Source organism: Cydia amplana, chromosome 27, assembly GCF_948474715.1.
Source record: "Cydia amplana chromosome 27, ilCydAmpl1.1, whole genome shotgun sequence".
In the NCBI taxonomy this organism is placed as follows: Eukaryota; Metazoa; Arthropoda; class Insecta; order Lepidoptera; family Tortricidae; genus Cydia; species Cydia amplana.
This window is the reverse complement of record NC_086095.1, coordinates 6,604,788-6,625,214: the sequence shown is the minus strand read 5'-3', so window position 1 is coordinate 6,625,214 and position 20,427 is coordinate 6,604,788. Positions and strand designations below refer to the sequence as shown.

The following is a 20,427-nucleotide window of genomic DNA, read 5'->3' as shown; positions in this document are numbered from 1 at the left end:
ACTATCTTATTATTGTCAATATATTTGTATTCCAAAGGTCTCTTTTCCCTGAATACAACAAGGACACACATACAGTATCTTTTATTAACAATAATATAACGTATTAAGTACGTGTTAATAGTAGTTTATGCAACAGTGATATAATAAGGGTTCTTAAAATTCAAGGGTCGAAGTTACAAAACGAGACGTAGTCGAGTTTTGTAAAAAAAGACCCGAGAATTTTAAGAACCAATTATGAGCTGTTGCATACATTACTTTTTCTATGACAGCTGCAAAAAAAAAAAAAAAGTTATTATTAAAAAAAAGAGTTATTATTAAAAAAAAGAGTTATTATTTAAAAAAAATTGAGTTATTATTTAAAAAAAAAAAGAGTTATTATTGTAAATGAAAACATACCTCTTTCAATCAAGATGATCGGAACTTGTATCTTTAAAAAAAATAAAGCAGTTGTATTATACTCATAAGATGACTGCTAGCAGTCATCTTATGAGCCTATAGACAAAGCATTCAAATGACATTGCTTTAGATATCACTGTCAGTCATTTAATTGACACATTTAAGTGCTGGAGTAGAAAAAGGTACAAATGATGTAACTAAGTAGAAAGGTGGGTAAAATTGATTACACTTCATGTTACAAATTATGAAGTATAGGTATAGTTGGTCAAACCAAATTGTCAGTAAATATTAAGAACAAAAAAAAATAAGTAATCATCTTTTTCTTTTGGGTGCTAGTACTAGTGTAAGACAAATATAGTATGATTCTCTCTGTCTATGTTTGAAATGAGACAGTCCTTTTACAAACTATACAACCTCTTAAGTCCCGATGTCATTTTAAAACACCAAATCGAATTTTTATATAATTGTATTGTGAATAAGTTTTCCAAATTAAAAACTGCTAAAATGACTATGGAACTTACAAATTTAAGGCGAGATTCCACCATTGTGCGGCACTGTGCGGGCTGTTCGGCACAAGCATATTCAGTTCAACAATGCAGCATGCGCCGCACACTGGTGGAATCCCGCCCGGCTCGGCCGCGACATTGAGACGCAGCGATCGGACCTTTCGATCCCACCTATGGTTGTCGCTGCCGCCGTCGCCAGTCGCGTAGTCGTGGCCGAGCCATCTTCTAGGATCCCGTGCTTCGTGGCTTTGAGTATCGAAGCTGGACCTAACGCCTCAGTGCCACATAAGAAGACAGAGACAGACGATCAAATACCCGCTGGCTACGACCAAGTGTCCAATCATGATGGGGAAACCAACTTTGAAGAACTGCACGAAAGTGTTGTAGCCATGCTACCCCGCTATTCTCACGCACACCGAAAAAAAGTGTCCAATCTACAAAGGTAGATCTTCGAGGATCATGTGCTACATGGCTTTGAGTATCGAAGCTGGACCTAACGCCTCAGTGCCACGTAAGAAGACAGTGATATATTATTAAATATCCACTGGCTACGACCAAGTGTCCAATCATGATGGGAAAACTAACTTTGAAGAACTGCACGAAAGTGTTGTAGCCATGCTGCCCCGCCACTCCCACGCACACCGAAAAAAAGTGTCCAATCTACAAAGGTAGATCTTCGAGGATCATGTGCTACATGGCTTTGAGTATCGAAGCTGGACCTAACGCCTCAGTGCCACGTAAGAAGACAGTGATATATTATTAAATATCCACTGGCTACGACCAAGTGTCCAATCATGATGGGAAAACTAACTTTGAAGAACTGCACGAAAGTGTTGTAGCCATGCTGCCCCGCCACTCCCACGCACACCGAAAAAAAGTGTCCAATCTCCAAAGGTAGATCTTCGAGGATCCCGTGCTTTGCGTTTAGAAGATGGACCTAACGCCTCAGTGCCACGTAAGAAGACAGTGATATATTATTAAATATCCACTGGCTACGACCAAGTGTCTAATCATGATGGGGAAGCCAGCTTTAAAGAACTGCACGAAAGTGTTGTAGCCATGCTGCCCCGCCACTCTCACGCACACCGAAAAAAAATGTCCAATCTTCAAATATAGATCTTCGAGGATCATGTGCTTCATGGCTTTGAGTATCGAAGCTGGACCTAACGCCTCAGTGCCACGTAAGAAGACAGTGATATATTATTAAATATCCACTGGCTACGACCAAGTGTCCAATCATGATGGGAAAACTAACTTTGAAGAACTGCACGAAAGTGTTGTAGCCATGCTGCCCCGCCACTCCCACGCACACCGAAAAAAAGTGTCCAATCTTCAAAGGTCTTCGAGGCTTTGCGTTTCGAAGATGGACCTAACACCTCAGTGCCACGTAAGAAGACAATGGCATACGATCAAATATCCACTGGCTACGACCAAGTGTCCAATCATGATGGGGAAGCCGACTTTGAAGAACTGCACGAAGGTGAACTTGTAGCCGTGCTGCTCCGCCACTCCCGCGCACACCACGTTTGCGCTTGCGCCGATTAGCGTGCCGTTACCTGTGAATAAGAAATGTTGTCAGCAAAAGGGCTTTTTTTCCAGAAACAAGAAGTTTTTGTTCATTAAGGGGCTTTTTTCAAATATAAGAGCATAAAGATTACTTGATAGGTCACTTTACCTCTGGGGCCCTGTGCCCTGCTTATCAAAAGCTTGTAACTTGTAATACAAGTGGAAGTCCCTTTCTAACAAAAGCTGACAAAAAGGGACTTCCACTTGTATTATACAAGTTACATGCTTTTGAGAAACGGGCCTGATCGCACTTGTGAAATATGACGTTTATAATGGAACAGCCACACTTTGTAGCTGCAAAGTCGGTGCAGAGTTAAACATTTATCCCTGCATCTTATCACATTCGGTATGGCAGCGCGAAACCCAAACTTACTGCCAGTGCGTTACGAGTCATATACTTCCCGTATTGAGAAAGCCAAATTTGCGGCACGACCTATATTTTCCCGTACCATGTCTTGACTTTAAAGGTCCCTACAGACCTGGAATGTTATCGATTTGAACTAAAAGTCATTCTGATCAATAGACTATATTCTTGTGTATATACAGCTGCCGTCGGCCGCGGATCTGTATAAAATTCTAAAAGGTATAGGCATTTTTCAAACCCCTTAATTTTACGGAAATTTTAACCACCGCCGCACCGGGGGTAAGACAAGCGCAGATAGCTGCCGCACCGGCGGAAAGTCTAATACGGCCAAATGCTTCCCGTAACGCAGCGAATGTGTTATCTCCCAAGCAGGGTCCGAACGGCAGTGGCAGCGCCTAGATGCGCTGCTGCGGGGTTTATCTCCATCCATCCATCTTTTCATCAATCCTTCCATCCGTCCATCCATCAATCCTTTCAAACATCCATCAATCAGAATAACGTCCAGCGACCATCGTCCATCATCATCCAGCATCTTACCCCCCAAGCAGGCTCCGAACGACAGCGCCCAGATGAGCGGCTGCAGGGGTAGCCCGAGCGCGGGGTTGGTGCCAAGTGACGTCACCACCCGCACCATCATCGTCGTCAGCGGGATGTTGTCCACGAACGCTGATGTCACGCCTGATATCTGGAGAAAGAATTGTCGTCAGTACTTAACCAGAGGATCCCATCAATTCCAAACATCAAACCATCGATACCGTTTTACTATGTATACTACTGTGTAATTTGAGTTTATTCTTTGTTGTAGTTTCCCTCTTTTATTGTATGTATTTTGTAATCTGTGTCTGAATTGTGTGTTGCCACTCGTTTAGTTTTAGTTTAGATGTAGATTAGTTTTAAGTCAGGTACCCACTAAAAATCAGCGTCATGGCTTGCCGTGGCATTATGCTGAGTGGGGATCCTGTTTAGCATCTAAGTTGTTTGTGTTACTTGTATTGTGTGTTACTTGTACCTGATGCTTAATAAATGTATTTTTCACCTCAACAGCTTGAACAAGGGTACTTTGCTACTTAAAAACAGTGAGCAAAATCGCATTTTGCTCACTGAGTGAGACAAAATGAGCAAAATGCAATTTTGCTCACTCAGTGAGCAAAATGCGATTTTGCTCACTGTTTTTAAGTAGCAAAGTACCCTTGTTCGAGCTGCTGAGGCGAAAATTTAATTGTTGGTATATCTTAAGAAAACATGAGTGAATAGAGGTAAGTGATGAAGAAGGAATACATTTTTCGGGTTCTCTAATATGTTCTCACTGCTGAGGTGAAAAATGTTGTGTACTACACGAGATCAAAGTTATTTACATCTCGTGCGCTTTTGAGTCCCTTACTACGCTCAAGATTCTAAATTAGATTCACTCGCTACGCTCGTGAATCTATTATAGAATCTTTCGCTTGCACGGGACTCAAAATAAGCACTGGAAGAAATATCAAACTTTGATCTCTTGTTGTACAAATAACTATCTTCTTCTTCTTTATCTTTTATCACGATATCACGTAGACAAGAACGACCATCATAATCCGGGCTACCGCGAAAACCGAATTTCACTAATTGCGGGGATATTTCTCTTTTACTCCAATGAAGGCGTAATTAGAGTGACAGAGAAAAATGCCCGCAATTTGCGAAATTCGGTTTTAGCGGTAGCCCCTCAGGGGGCCGATTTTTGAATTTCGATCGCTCGATTTCGTCACTCGAAAATCGGTGGAAAACGGGGAAATGCTGATTTTTGAAATACGAGTGATAAAAATTGGGAATGTATTGGTATTGACCACTCGTTTTCAATTCTATTAGTAGAATTTACAGGCCTAGTAGTGGAGATATTACTGAACGACATACACGAAATCGAGCGGTCGAATTTCAAAAATCGATCCCCTGATCTCTCCTTTATCCTTACCCAGAGTATGAGGAGCAGGGCGACCGCCAGCCGATGGGTTTCGTGGACCCTCATGATGAGGGCTTCAGTCAGCCCGCCGATATAGTCGATCAGACCAAGCTTGGTCAATGCCTGCGGAAGATCAAATTTGGTGATTTTATTTTATGAGGACAATTTTTAGTTCAAAAATTTTATTTCTGAAAAACCAAATACTGATTGCGGTAGACGTGTGAGGTGTAAGAAAAAATCGTGTCCCCGAGTTCAATTCATATCTCTTCTACTATGTATTACTATTTACGTATTAATGACTATTTGTTTGACGACTGGTCTGGCCTAGTGGGTAGGGACCCTGCCTGTGAAGCCGCGGTCCCGGGTTCGAAATTCGAATCCCGGTAAGAGCATTTATTTGTGCGATGAGCACAGATATTTGTTCCTGAGTCTTGGTTGTTTTCTATGTATTTATGTATTTGTATATTATATATATCGTTGTCTGAGTACCCACAACACAAGCCTTCTTGAGCTTACCGTGGGACTTAGTCAATCTGTGTAAGAATGTCCTATAATATTTATTTATTTATTTGTTTGTTCATCCAACAACGTAGACCATTGCTTTAAGTATAATTGTAAATATCTTTAAATAGCGTTTACAAGTGTATTTATGCGAAGGAGAATATCGTGTCAACAACCCCTTTTTTCACCTCACTATAGTAATAAGTTTTGGCAAAAATTTCATTTTTGGTACAAGCTTTTATCTCTGACTGTACTTTTCTTACGACAGACAACTAATACTCATCGAGACAATTCTAAAAACCCCTAACACAATTAGGTTGCGTTGTTTCATCACAGAGTTCCTATGACCACCTCCTGTCTCCATCATCAGATCAGTTCGACAGTACCATAATATTGCATTGTCATCAGAACTACATACAGCTGCCAATTTTCATGACGCTACGATCCTTGGAAGATGGTTAAATTTGTTACGTTAGATTCCATTACATAGTTACATACAGGTCGACCTAATAAAAGCTTGTTAAAAAACCAGACGCCTAATTGGGCTGATGCTTTCATTTTCAGATAAAGCCCAGGAGACGTAAAATGAGGAGGAAAATTGCGAATTATCTTCAAAAAAAAGCGGCCAAGTGCGAGTCGGACTCGCCCATGAAGGGTTCCGTATTTAGGCGATTTATGACGTATAAAAAAAAACTACTTACTAGATCTCGTTCAAACCAATTTTCGGTGGAAGTTTACATGGTAATGTACATCATATATTTTTTTTAGTTTTATCATTCTCTTATTTTAGAAGTTACAGGGGGGGGACACACATTTTACCACTTTGGAAGTGTCTCTCGCGCAAACTATTCAGTTTAGAAAAAAATGATATTAGAAACCTCAATATCATTTTTGAAGACCTATCCATAGATACCCCACACGTATGGGTTTGATGAAAAAAAAATTTTTGAGTTTCAGTTCAAAGTATGGGGAACCCCAAAAATTTATTATTTTTTTTCTATTTTTGTGTGAAAATCTTAATGCGGTTCACAGAATACATCTACTTACCAAGTTTCAACAGTATAGTTCTTATAGTTTCGGAGAAAAGTGGCTGTGACATACGGACGGACAGACGGACAGACGGACAGACAGACAGACATGACGAATCTATAAGGTTTCCGTTTTTTGCCATTTGGCTACGGAACCCTAACTAGTATACCTCCATAAGAACGAAGAGAGCAGCGAAGAAGAGTAGCGTAGACCACTCCACCCTGCGCAGGATGGATTCTATGTCCTCCCTGTCCGCCAGGATCAGAAGCAAGATGGCGCCGAGCAACAGAGTCCACAATTTTCCAGAGATTCAAAACCCCGGCTCGTGACAATAACTTCCTCCAACTTCTTAATTTCATAATTTACTAGTTGCTCTTCAGTGATGGAAAATATCGTGTGGAAACTTTAGAAAGTGCAGGAAGGAAAGATGGCAGTCGCTTTTGCAAAAACCAGCGCCTATTAGGTTGCCAAAATCAGACTCCCTAGGACGCAACCAGGAAATCACTAACTGAGGACGATTCCGAAGTATAAAAAAAAAAAAAAAAGTATACCTCCATAAGAACGAAGAGAGCAGCGAAGAAGAGTAGCGTAGACCACTCCACCCTGCGCAGGATGGATTCTATGTCCTCCCTGTCCGCCAGGATCAGAAGCAAGATGGCGCTGAGCTACAGAGTCCACAATTTTCCAGAGATTCAAAACCCCGGCTCGTGACAATAACTTCCTCCAACTTCTTATTTGATAATTTACTAGTTGCTCTTCAGTGATGGAAAATTGGAAAATATCGTGTGGAAACTTTTGAAGGCCGTGTTTCCCCTTTGTGCAGGAAGGAAAGATGGCAGTCGCTTTTGCAAAAACCAGCGCCTATTAGGTTGCCAAAATCAGATTCCCTAGGACGCAACCAGGAAGTCACTAACTGAGAAGGACGATTCCGAAGTATAGAAAAAAAAATTTATACCTCCATAAGAACGAAGAGAGCAGCGAAGAAGAGTAGCGTAGACCACTCCACCCTGCGCAGGATGGATTCTATGTCCTCCCTGTCCGCCAGGATCAGAAGCAAGATGGCGCCGAGCAACAGAGTCCACAATTTTCCAGAGATTCAAAACCCCGGCTCGTGACAATAACTTCCTCCAACTTCTTAATTTCATAATTTACTAGTTGCTCTTCAGTGATGGAAAATATCGTGTGGAAACTTTAGAAAGGCCGTCTTCCCCTTTGTGCAGGAAGGAAAGATGGCAGTCGCTTTTGCAAAAACCAGCGCCTATTAGGCTGCCAAAATCAGATTCCCTAGGACGCAACCAGGAAATCACTAACTGAGAAGGACGATTCCGAAGTATAGAAAAAAAAAAAAAATTATACCTCCATAAGAACGAAGAGAGCAGCGAAGCAGAGTAACGTAGACCACTCCACCCTGCGCAGGATGGATTCTATGTCCTCCCTGTCCGCCAGGATCAGAAGCAAGATGGCGCCGAGCAACAGAGTCCACAATTTTCCAGAGATTCAAAACCCCGGCTCGTGACAATAACTTCCTCCAACTTCTTAATTTCATAATTTACTAGTTGCTCTTCAGTGATGGAAAATATCGTGTGGAAACTTTAGAAAGGCCGTCTTCCCCTTTGTGCAGGAAGGAAAGATGGCAGTCGCTTTTGCAAAAACCAGCGCCTATTAGGTTGCCAAAATCAGACTCCCTAGGACGCAACCAGGAAATCACTAACTGAGACGGACGATTCCGAAGTATACAAAAAAAAAAAAAAAAAAAAAAAAAAAAAAAAAAAAAAAAAAAAAAAAAAGTATACCTCCATAAGAACGAAGAGAGCAGCGAAGAAGAGTAGCGTAGACCACTCCACCCTGCGCAGGATGGATTCTATATCCTCCCTGTCAGCCAGGATCAGAAGCAAGATGGCGCCGAGCAACGCTGTCCAGCCGAGCGACACACGATCTGGTGGGAATATTACAAAATTCTGGCCCCTATTTCACCACGGCGACAGGTACGACAATTCGACAAATGTCACGGTTGCTGACGTCACAGGCATCCATGGGCTATAGTTACCGCTTACCATCGGGCGGGCCGTATTCCTGATTGCCACCATCATCGTATTCAATACTCAATACTCAATACTCAATATTTTATTGCAATTTCACAAAGTAAAGCCCTTGCTACACGGTCGCCGACAAGCCTTCTAACCGTCTGACCTTGGTCTGACCTTGGTCAGTTTTGGTCAAATTTTGTTGGAAACAACTGTCTACACGGTCCGTCCAGACCAAGGCCACGCGGTCTGAGGGGCTTGTCGGCGACCGTGTAGCAAGGGCTTTATTTTACAGGTGGTAAACTTATAACTTATAAGCTAGGTCTTTGTGAACCCTGTTGGGCACTGCAATATACTATTTACAATTCCAAGGAGAGGAGAACTTGTGATTAATTATCTTAATATAAACAACAATTCTAAGCAAATGTAAAAATAAGAATTAAATTTATGTTATTATTTATTATATCGGCAAAAAACAGGTATTTCTCTTTCGAAGTTTATGATGATGATGATGACAATTGTCACACGTTTTAATAGAACTTTCGGTAATTCTTGACAGGAAATGAGTTCTGTGTCGGAATTTCGTGACAATTGTCGTGTTTCTTGTGACAATTGTCATTAGCTTCGCAAAATAAGTACTTATTTATTGGCGATATAATGGAGTTTTTTTTAAATTAATATGTTGGTGGCAAACAAGCACACCGCCCGTCCGATGGTAAGCGGTTACCGTAGTCTATGGAGGCCTGTGACGTCAGTAACAGTGATGTCGACAATTGCCGCGACCTGTCACCTTGGTGAAATAGGGGCCTGATAATTTTTACTACACAAGGGCTCTTTCACAAGCGTCTTAAGGAAAATTGGGGCATTATCTATGAAAAGGGACCTTATTGTCGATGGCGCTTACGCCGCGCAGCGTCGCGCGGCATTGTATTTATATCTGAGCGTCGTTAATAATGGCGTAAGCGCCATCGACAATAAGGTCCCTTTTCATAGATAACGTCATAATTACCATTACTAAACGATGGCGTGGCGGTAGAAATTACGTAAGGAAAGTTAAGGTTTAATAACACTTACTGAATTCAGGAAAAGCGTGGAGGAAGAACATGATGACCACGAATCCGATGGCGACGCAGGATTTAATTAGCAGCTTTTTGTCCCGGATTTTGTACTAGAAATGTAGATAAAATTAGTCTTACATTCTAATAAATGGGTGAATCAACTTTTTCTTGTCACACGTTGCTAGGATTACGGTCTCCTGAGTCACTCTTAAAATTCTAGGCTTTTCGTATTTAAATAATTGCATTTTATGGTAGTTATAAGACCTTTCCATAATGGGACATCTACTGAGCATGTTAGTAGAACATGGTACAGCAGCTCTTCTAACAATCTATGCTACTATTGTCTCCTCGCTGATGGGACAGAATAACAACAAGAAATAGTTGATTGACCCAAATAATAGGTACAATAATTCATTTAGAAACTTTCCGATGTAACCCACGATCCCATGATTCGACTTAGGTTCAAATAATGCAAAACCCTAAGGGGGTTTGGGATTTGTTTTAAGAAACAGAACTATTAAATAGTAGTGGCGTTATTAATAACTGGCTGCTAACTTAATCAGTTGATGATCGTCGTTTGTACCTATCTGTCGTTATGCCATAGAGAGGGACAAACGACAATCATCAGCTGATTAACTTAGCAGGCGTTTATGAATAATGGGGTAGGTGGTGTTTAGAAGAATAAGAAAGACATTTATTCAATAAAGCACACATACACAGGACAATAAGATGAAAGAAATAAGATAAAAAGAAAATAATTAGAACAGCAAAACAAAGAAATTATGTACACATTAAAAAACAAAACAGAGATAAAATACACACTTGGGTCCAGCAATGTGTGCCGTAGGGAAAAGGCCCTGTCTCGGCATATTGCTCATGGATCACATTTAATTTTTATTTATATAACGCTTACTATTGTAAAATTAATTGACATATTTAACTATAACCGAAACTGTAAGTATAACTGTAACTAAACTGTAACTATAACTGTAAAAAAAAAATGTTTCAGTGGTTACTTGAAAAATGTTTTTACTCTATAGATGATTTTTTTAATTGATATTTATTATGAATTCTTAATTAATTTTTTGTTAATGTTAAACTGACTGAATTATAATTTTAATATTTAATTTGACTCCACATGTACATAGTTATGTAAATATTTCTACGCCGATGCATGCCGGCAGAATATGCTGACCTAACAACTTTTACTAACCAACTTTGTATGTACCATATTCTTGGAAATAAAGTATTGTATTGTATTGTATTGTATTGTAATAATAATCTAATCTCTGTAACATTAAACAACCTAGTAATCTATCTCATGTAAATAAAATTGTGACGTGTAATATATAATAATATTATGAATAAATGAGTATGAGTATGAGTATTGTTTTAGAAGATACCTTTTCCTTGAGCTCGGAGAGGGTCCTCTGGAAGGTGTCTTTGGGACATGCACGCTTGTTGCTCTCTTTAAGCGCGATGGCCAATTGCGAGCTGATCTTTTGGACCTTGCGTTCTAGCCGCTCCTGGAAATTAAAAGGCAAACATTAAGTACTGACCAATAAGACTCCACCACGACACCACCTTGTTAATATCATCTGTTATAGAAACGAAGCAGATTATTTAAGGCATTCAAGCTCCTAGAAATCGATTTCTCGGAATCGGAATATTCGTTTTACATATATATTAGTTTCATTTTTTAATTTATTTCTCTGATACAATTTAAGTTATTGTCAATAACCTAACAATAATAATGTTATTTTCAATTAGGGTTATTGTCAATAACCTTATTTCTCGAAGACCAGAGCTGATATGGATTTTTTTAAAGCTTTCACAGTTGGTCCTATTACCATCTCGCCAAGATAACAGGATCCTAGAGAAGTAAAAAAACCTTTTAAACATTTTAGGGGTGTAAGGAGATAACAGATCTATGGAAGGTTTTTGATTATGCCAGCGATTCGAAAACGGTTGGTAAGAGATTCAAATTTGGTACATACCTTGACGACTAATTCATCCTTGCTCATATGAGGAAGCGAGTCTGCTGCTCGTCGCCAAACGTTCAGTTGTCGTCTCAGATCTGAAACAGTACGTGTTGTTGGTTATTTATAAGGGTCCAACAAGAAAATTACGCTTTATAGGCCTACAGAATGTATTATCTCTACAGAGAAGACACATAACCCCGAATATGGTGAAGGACCAAAAGCAGGTTCAGTTCCAGCCTTCTTATGTTAGTCCAATACCGTCTTTATCATAAAGACACACGGGGCCCGTGCCCAGGGCCCCTAAGGACAGACAGTAACAGAACACTTAATTCACTATATTTACTTTCCAAAGGGGCCCCAAAATCTTGACTGCCAAAGGGCAAAATGTGACACCCCATTAAATGCTTAAATTATTTCGGACGTCCGTTCGGGCATCAAGGGCCCGTTTCTCAAAAGCTTGTAATTTTTGTATTACAAGTGGAAGTCCCTTTCTAACAAAAGCTGTCAAAAGGTGACATCCGCTTGTATTACAAGTTACAAGCTTTTGAGAAACGGGTCCTAGGTGTCTATCTACTGATTTTTAATTTTTAGCAAGCAGAAACGTCTGCGAACGATGCTATTAAGCTTGGAATAAATTCAAAAGTGGAAAAAATTACTGTCTTGGGTGAGACTTGAACTCACGGCCTCTGGATCCTTCTATCTACTGACCTTGTATCTCGCGTGGCTCGCTCGGCCGCAGCTTGCTCACGTCCCGATACATGAACCGCAGTTGAAAGTATGTCTGTAGACACACCAGTATGATGCCTAGTGTCATGTGCAGCGTGAAGTTCGCGAAGTTGATCCCCTGGAAGCAAATTATGTCGATAAAGAAAGTTACTCCCAACGGTAATTTGATACAATGCGTCACGGTCGAATTTAACCTGTCGTGACATACTAACATTAAAATAATTAGTCTAAACTCACTTTGAGAGCGTTAGAGATTGGCATGTTGTCTACGCGCCCTGTTCCGCCGATGTTCCTGTATAGCACCATAGCTGACAACACAGGGTTGAGGTTTTCCACACTCACCTAATATCAGCATCGGAATCCATTAGCATCAAACAAGCAATCCGCTTGACTGTTAAGACATTCATATCTAAATAATTCCTCAGCTTACTCACGCTTTGTCATCACTTCTCATCAGTTGTTCTGTCCTAGGGCACCCCGTAGGTGCATAGGCACAGAATAAATAATAGTACTAAGTACAGAAGACTCACTCTCTAACAAAACGCGTCTGTTACGATCAGCACAGATATGGCCGCTAGGTGGCGACAGCGCCACGCGCGGCTTATGGCTTTCCCCAAAATTGGGGCCGAACGGATGTACTTTTAGCTACCTGTAGCAAAGCGACGAAATCGCGGAGTGAGACACACCTGGCATAGGGCCTCCACAAGATCATTGAATGAATGAATGATTTATTCACTTGAATACATATACAGCGCATGCACTTATATACTATATTCTGCCATTTGGCATGTGAAACTTGGAAATGATTTTTACAGTATTTACATGGGTATACATTACTAACATTACATAAAATTTAACAAGTATTAAATTAAAACTTAAAGCTAAAGAATTCATCTAGACTATAAAAACAACAATCACACAATAATTTATACCATTTGTTTTTGAAATTGTTATATGTTAGTGCCTTTATCGACGCTGGAATTTTATTAAATATTCTAATACCCATTATGTAGGCACTTTTCCTTCTGACTAGAAGATTGTGTGCTGGCAATGCCATTTGAAGCTGTCTAACAGGTCTATTGACAACATTTTTTATAGTTACATTATTCCACGCCTTCCTGTCTTGAGCAACCGTCTTGGCCTCGCTTTAGCTCAGTCCTACGGCTCGCGGTCCGTTCTCTACACTGCGCGTCCAGGTTTGTACTTATCATCAGTACTTAGTATATCTCAGGACTAGCCTTACGAGCAATAAGAATGGAGCATGAATGAGGCCAGTACAGCGGCGTGAAAACGCTGCGATTGGTTGATGAGTTCGCATCACGCGCGCGCGCGATTGGTCGCAACTAGTTGCGTTAGACTACACGATTGGCTTGAATTCGTGAGTGACACCGCTGAACTAGTACCATTTTTAGTGCACGTAAGGCCAGTCATAAGTCAATGTTAGTATCTCAATTTTATCAATATCAAGTTAAACTCACCGATTGTATGACGATCTGGTTGGAAGCTATGATCACGTTGGGTGGATCGCCGACAGGCGTGGCTGTTCCGCCGATGTTGCTGTATAGCACCATAGCTGTCAGCACAGGGATCGGATGCATCTCCATAACTTCGCAAAGCCTGGAAATGCGATATTAGGTATTCAATTTAAACAGTTTGAAGATTCTTCCAAGAGATAGAAGTCTGATCTGCAGTTAATACTCAGCACATTAATTAAAAGCTGATACCAAGAATTAGAAACTACAGTGTATTAATGAATTCGCATAGAAGCACGATTTCAGCCACGATATAATTTTATTTATTTATATGAGCCTAGAGTGTCCCACTGCTGGGCAAAGGCCTTCCTCCTCCCTTTTCACGTATCCCGGTCTTGATCCGTCTCCCACCAGTTCCTGTCAAAGGCGTCAAGGCAGGCGTGTCTCACTCCGCGATTTCGTCGCTTTGCTACAGGTAGCTAAAAGTACATCCGTTCAGCCCCAATTTTGGGGAAAGCCATAAGCCGCGCGTGGCGCTGTCGCCACCTAGCGGCCATATCTGTGCTGATCTTAGCAGACGCGTTTTGTTAGAGAGTGAGTCTTCTGTACTTAGTACTATTATTTATTCTGTGGTCAAGGTAATAGTTAAGAATTTTCCTTTTTTACGTAAGTTTCTCATCTAAGCGGGCTTCTAGGCAGTGCTCCCGGTATTAGTTTTATATACACACTCAGTCCCGGAACTACAAATTCCCGGTTCACGCTATACACATTCAGTTCCAGGAGCATTCTCTACGAGTTGCCTAAAGAGACCCACTGATTAACAGTCCGCCGGACGGAATCGGCCTGTCAGTTGTTCGGAACTGTCAAAATGTTGTTCTAACTGACAGGCCGATACCGTCCGGCGGACTGTTAATCAGTGGGCCCCTTTAGTTCCTGCGGAAAAAATACTGGAATACCGCGAGGAGGATGACTAACTTGATGGTGACGTGCGTTATGAGCAGCACGGTTGTGACGTTGGCCAGGAAAGTGGTACAGCCATGACGGTTCAGAGCTTATCGATGAGCCGCCACATCTTACACTTCTTTCCCTGGATAAATAATCTCACTCACTTGATGGTGATGGGCGTTATGAGCAGCACGGTGGTGACGTTGTCCAGGAAAGTGGTACAGCCATGATGGCTCAGAGCTCTTTGATGAATCCCCACATCTTACTCTTCATTCCCTGGAGAAATAATCTCACTCACTTGATGGTGACTGGCGTTATGAGCAGCACGCTTGTGACGTTGTCTAGGAAAGTGGTACAGCCATGATGGCTCAGAGCTCGTCGATGAGCCGCCACATCTTACTCTTCGTTCCCTGGATAAATAATCTCACTCACTTGATGGTGATGGGCGTTATGAGCAGCACGCTTGTGACGTTGTCTAGGAAAGTGGTACAGCCATGATGGCTCAGAGCTCGTGGATGAACCCCCACATCTTACTCTTCGTTCCCTGGATAAATAATCTAACTCACTTGATGGTGACGGGCGTTATGAGCAGCACGGTGGTGACGTTGTCCAGGAAAGTGGTACAGCCATGATGGCTCAGAGCTCGTCGATGAGCCGCCACATCTTACTCTTCATTCCCTGGAGAAATAATCTCACTCACTTGATGGTGACGGGCGTTATGAGCAGCACGGTGGTGACGTTGTCCAGGAAAGTGGTACAGCCATGATGGCTCAGAGCTCGTCGATGAACCCTCACATATTACTCTTCGTTCCCTGGATAAATAATCTTTGATGGTGATGGGCGTTATGAGCAGCACGGTAGTGTCGTTGTCCAGGAAAGTGGTACAGCCGTGATGGCTCAGAGCTCTTTGATGAACCCCCACATCTTACTCTTCATTCCCTGGAGAAATAATCTCACTCACTTGATGGTGACGGGCGTTATGTGCAGCACGGTGGTGACGTTGTCCAGGAAAGTGGTACAGCCATGATGGCTCAGAGCTCGTCGATGAGCCGCCACATCTTACTCTTCATTCCCTGGAGAAATAATCTCACTCACTTGATGGTGACGGGCGTTATGAGCAGCACGGTGGTGACGTTGTCCAGGAAAGTGGTACAGCCATGATGGCTCAGAGCTCGTCGATGAACCCTCACATATTACTCTTCGTTCCCTGGATAAATAATCTTTGATGGTGATGGGCGTTCTGAGCAGCATGGTGGTGTCGTTGTCCAGGAAAGTGGTACAGCCGTGATGGCTCAGAGCTCTTTGATGAACCCCCACATCTTACTCTTCATTCTCTGGAGAAATAATCTCACTCACTTGATGGTGATGGGCGTTATGAGCAGCACGGTGGTGACGTTGTCCAGGAAAGTGGTACAGCCATGATGGCTCAGAGCTCTTTGATGAATCCCCACATCTTACTCTTCATTCCCTGGAGAAATAATCTCACTCACTTGATGGTGACTGGCGTTATGAGCAGCACGCTTGTGACGTTGTCTAGGAAAGTGGTACAGCCATGATGGCTCAGAGCTCGTCGATGAGCCGCCACATCTTACTCTTCGTTCCCTGGATAAATAATCTCACTCACTTAATGGTGATGGGCGTTATGAGCAGCACGGTGGTGACGTTGTCCAGGAAAGTGGTACAGCCATGATGGCTCAGAGCTCGTCGATGAGCCGCCACATCTTACTCTTCATTCCCTGGAGAAATAATCTCACTCACTTGATGGTGACGGGCGTTATGAGCAGCACGGTGGTGACGTTGTCCAGGAAAGTGGTACAGCCATGATGGCTCAGAGCTCGTCGATGAACCCTCACATATTACTCTTCGTTCCCTGGATAAATAATCTTTGATGGTGATGGGCGTTATGAGCAGCACGGTGGTGTCGTTGTCCAGGAAAGTGGTACAGCCGTGATGGCTCAGAGCTCTTTGATGAACCCCCACATCTTACTCTTCATTCCCTGGAGAAATAATCTCACTCACTTGATGGTGACGGGCGTTATGTGCAGCACGGTGGTGACGTTGTCCAGGAAAGTGGTACAGCCATGATGGCTCAGAGCTCGTCGATGAGCCGCCACATCTTGCTCTTCATTCCCTGGAGAAATAATCTCACTCACTTGATGGTGACTGGCGTTATGAGCAGCACGGTAGTGACGTTGTCCAGGAAAGTGGAGAGCACGGCCGTGATAGCACAGAGCACGTTGATTAGAGGCCACATCTTGCCCTTCGTTACCTGCGAAAAAAGATAAGATTTATTTATTGTCAAAGCTGTGTTGGTACATTAGGTCGTATATATCACAGAATCCATCAGCTTGCCCATTTCGGGCGTACAATTTTATCAAAAAATCATCATTGTTGGCTCAAAAACGATCCGGAACAAGGGCGTTTTTCCTACACTATAAAATGTAACGATTAAGATACACTCTAGCACTCGTAATAAGATAATTTTTAAGAAGACTCGAACTTGCCTGTAAGAATCAAGGCATGAAAATTAAGCCTATAAGGGAATTATTTTTTAGAGACCCACCAATGACACCAATGTTCAAAGATGTGTCCCGCCGAGTTTGTTGCCGGTCCCATATTGGGATACCCTCCTCCAATTGAGGGGGGATTGAAATCTTCTCGGGGCAGAGGTGTAGGGTTGGAGCCGGTCTACCTAGCTTTATTTGACGTTCATAAGCGCATTGTAATTATGCCTACTTGAATAAACTATCTTTTATCTTATCTTATCTTATCTTAATGGAGCACAGATGCGTGATGAGTGTAAGAAGGGGTAGGGGGAGAGGCCTTTACCCAGCAGTTGGACAAAGACATAATAATTTGATCAATGGACGTATAAAAATACCTGGAAAGTGAAGACGGCCAGAAAGTCGAACATTCCCGTCTCCGCCATGATGGCGACCAGCAGCATCATGCTCAGCAGCAGCAGCAGGGTTTCCACGTCCAGCCACGACACCAGCTGTAACATAATAATGGGACTTATGCTGTACTTTCATGTGGTTTTATACAGCTGACTAAATATAACCATTTCTAAAGATATAGTTGGGCAAACCAAGAAGCGCTGGTGGCCTAGCGGTAAGAGCGTGCGACTTGCAATCCGGAGGTCGCGGGTTCGAACCCCGGCTCGTACCAATGACTTTTTCGGAACTTATGTACGAAATATCATTTGATATTTGCCAGTCGCTTTTCGGTGAATGAAAACATCGTGAGGAAACCGGACTAATCCCAATACGGGCCTAGTTTACCCTCTGGGTTGGAAGGGCAGTCGCTTTCGTAAAAACTAGTGCCCACGCCAATTACTGGGATTAGTTGCCAAGCGGACCCCAGGCTGCCATGAGCCGTGGCAAAATGCCGGGACAACGCGAGGAAGATGATGATAGTTGGGCAAACCAAATTGTCAGTAAATAAGAACAGAAAAAACTATACTCATCCTTTTCTTTTGGGTGCTAGTACTAGTGTCAGACCAAGATAGTATGATTCTCTCTGTCTATGTTTGAAATAAGACAGTCCTTTGACAGACTATAGCTAAATTTTTTTTTTAATACGGAGTCTTCTATTGTACACCTTATATTTACCCCACAACATAATTCCATAGGATATAACAAAATGAAACTACAGTAAGTAAGCTAGAATTTATTAACGTGCTTCAGTTTTCTGATCCAATAACGGACAGGTTATTAAAATAATGGAAAATTGGTAAAAAATCACTCGAGCGAAATTTACGAGAGCAGGCTCGCTTTACCAACTAAGCTACCAAGACTTGCAAAAAAAGGTTACCTGCTCTACTGAAGGCCGCTCGCCAGCCAATGACAGGACCGCGAGTGACAATGTCGACACCAGTATTGCTGCTAGTGTACGATTTATTATCTGAGAACAAAATAACAATAAATACTCACTGCTGCGGAGGGATGAAAGTCATAATCAGTGATCGGCGGGAGTGAGCTATTTACCTTATAATTTGACATGTCTTACGTCATATTATATGGAAAATAGCTCACCTCCGCCGATCTCTGGTCATAATATGTGACGAGAAAGGTATTACGAATGAATAGATTTTATAAAGAGTTACTGTCATGGCAAATTATGTAGCCACAGTAAATTTACCGCCATCTTTTGACTGAAGATTAAAACTGTTAGAACGCCATTTGACTTTGATTCTTATTCTTTCACTGATATTATGTGTTAATTTGAAATATTGAAAAGCCGAGCATAGGCCAAAGGTATGGTGCAATCTTTTCTAACGATGGCGCCTTTGGTATTAGTATTACGAATGAATGTGGAGGGAGGTACGAGGAAAGGAAAAGGTAGATGGACTGTGTGAGAGATGATATAAGGGTAGATCAACTATTTCTTGTTGTTATTCTGTCCGGTCAGCCAAGAGACAATAGTAGCATAGTTTGTTAGAAGACATTGTACAGTGTACACCACCTTCTTCTGACACGCTTGGTAGACGACCCTCAATGGAAAGGGTTTATAAGTAGGTATCACAAAAAAGCGTGTTTGGTGAATTTTAATGCCTAAAAATCAGGTTTTAAAGAGTGGCCCAGGAGAACGTAACCATGGCAACGAGTGACAAGAAAAAGTTGATTCACCCATGAAACGAACGCAAGTGAATGATGAGATGATGAGCGACAGAGAGGTACTTATGGGAGAAAAAGACATGCTGAGCCGACCCCAAGTGCATGGGACAAGGGCAAGCGAATTATGAGATATAAAAAAAAAACATTTATTTCAGGCTTGGTCAAGCAAATCTTGTCAGTAAATTTGAAAAATCGCGGGTTAGCAACGCTACGTTTTAATTGTTCGAAAATCGCGTGTTATTTATATATTATCCGTGGAACTGTTTTGTTTATATTTCATCGTTGTTCGATGTACATTGCTGCTTTTTGTTCGTTTCCTATGGATACCATGCTTTAATTTGCTTTACATTGCTACTGACATATCCGGCTTGACAGACTATATAGCTTCTTTACCTCAAATATAATCAACGCATACAGCATAACCAGAAGCAGACAGGCGTAAGTTACGCCTACGGCGACATCTATCGGACCGTCCTGGTAACTTAACGATAAGGGCGTCGCCATCGCCGAGTCTGACAACATTCTGAAACAGAAATTAGTATATTATTAAATTATACAACGGGACTTAATCGCGTATCTAAGTTTTAAGATTTCCCTCCGACGTTTCGAGGACGGCGTTGTCCCCGTGGTCTCGGAGAAGACTGGCTTAAGTTGACATCAGCATCGTCTAACCGCGCGAGTTTTTCGAACTACCCGCACTTGGTCTTGTTTATCCGCTTGAACGTTTTGCGCACTAGGGATGTCACTCTGTCGACACACAACACTAACGATATTCGATTTATCGACTGTCGATATTCATCCAAGTGCGGGTAGTTCGAAAAACTCGCGCGGTTAGACGATGCTGATGTCGACTTAAGCCAGTCTTCTCCGAGACCACGAGGACAACGCCGTCCTCGAAACGTCGGAGGTAAATCTTAAAACTTAGATACGCGATTAAGTCCCGTTGTATAATTTAATAATGTGTAAAAATCGTGAAAGTTTAAATCAGAGAAATTAGTATACTTTAATGGTGTCAAAAACAAAAATGGAAATAGGCAGGGCATGTAGCACGACTGACAGACCACCGATGGACCCTAAGAGTGACAAGGTCCATGTGGGAAAAGCGTTAGCGGAAGACCGCGAACGATATGGACGGACGAGATAACCAAATTATTAGAATAGAATAAATTAGATTCAAAAACAAGCTCAAGAAATGGCTGTTAACAAAAAGTTTCTATAATTTAAATGAATATTTTATGTACATAGACAATGAATCGTTATGATGTTATGTTATTGTTATTGTTTTTTGCATGCACTAGGTTAGTTTATA

General features: G+C 41.8%; 1 protein-coding gene across 1 annotated transcript in view; it reads right to left on the bottom strand.

Annotated features, from left to right (window-relative positions):
* Positions 1-2,251: 2,251 nt before the first annotated feature.
* The window catches only part of LOC134660516 (P protein-like), a 38,879-nt gene continuing 20,703 nt past the window's right edge, over positions 2,252-20,427 (bottom strand). The window contains exons 7-19 of the mRNA XM_063516289.1: positions 19,512-19,641; positions 18,316-18,405; positions 17,384-17,497; positions 16,656-16,771; positions 13,564-13,702; positions 12,068-12,203; positions 11,375-11,454; positions 10,781-10,903; positions 9,394-9,487; positions 8,089-8,231; positions 4,778-4,888; positions 3,370-3,517; positions 2,252-2,458 (exon numbers count right to left, since the gene is read on the bottom strand). Coding sequence (XP_063372359.1) covers positions 2,280-2,458; positions 3,370-3,517; positions 4,778-4,888; positions 8,089-8,231; positions 9,394-9,487; positions 10,781-10,903; positions 11,375-11,454; positions 12,068-12,203; positions 13,564-13,702; positions 16,656-16,771; positions 17,384-17,497; positions 18,316-18,405; positions 19,512-19,641 — 1,603 coding nt within the window. The 3' untranslated portion in view covers positions 2,252-2,279. The remainder of the gene's footprint in view (positions 2,459-3,369; positions 3,518-4,777; positions 4,889-8,088; positions 8,232-9,393; positions 9,488-10,780; positions 10,904-11,374; positions 11,455-12,067; positions 12,204-13,563; positions 13,703-16,655; positions 16,772-17,383; positions 17,498-18,315; positions 18,406-19,511; positions 19,642-20,427) is intronic.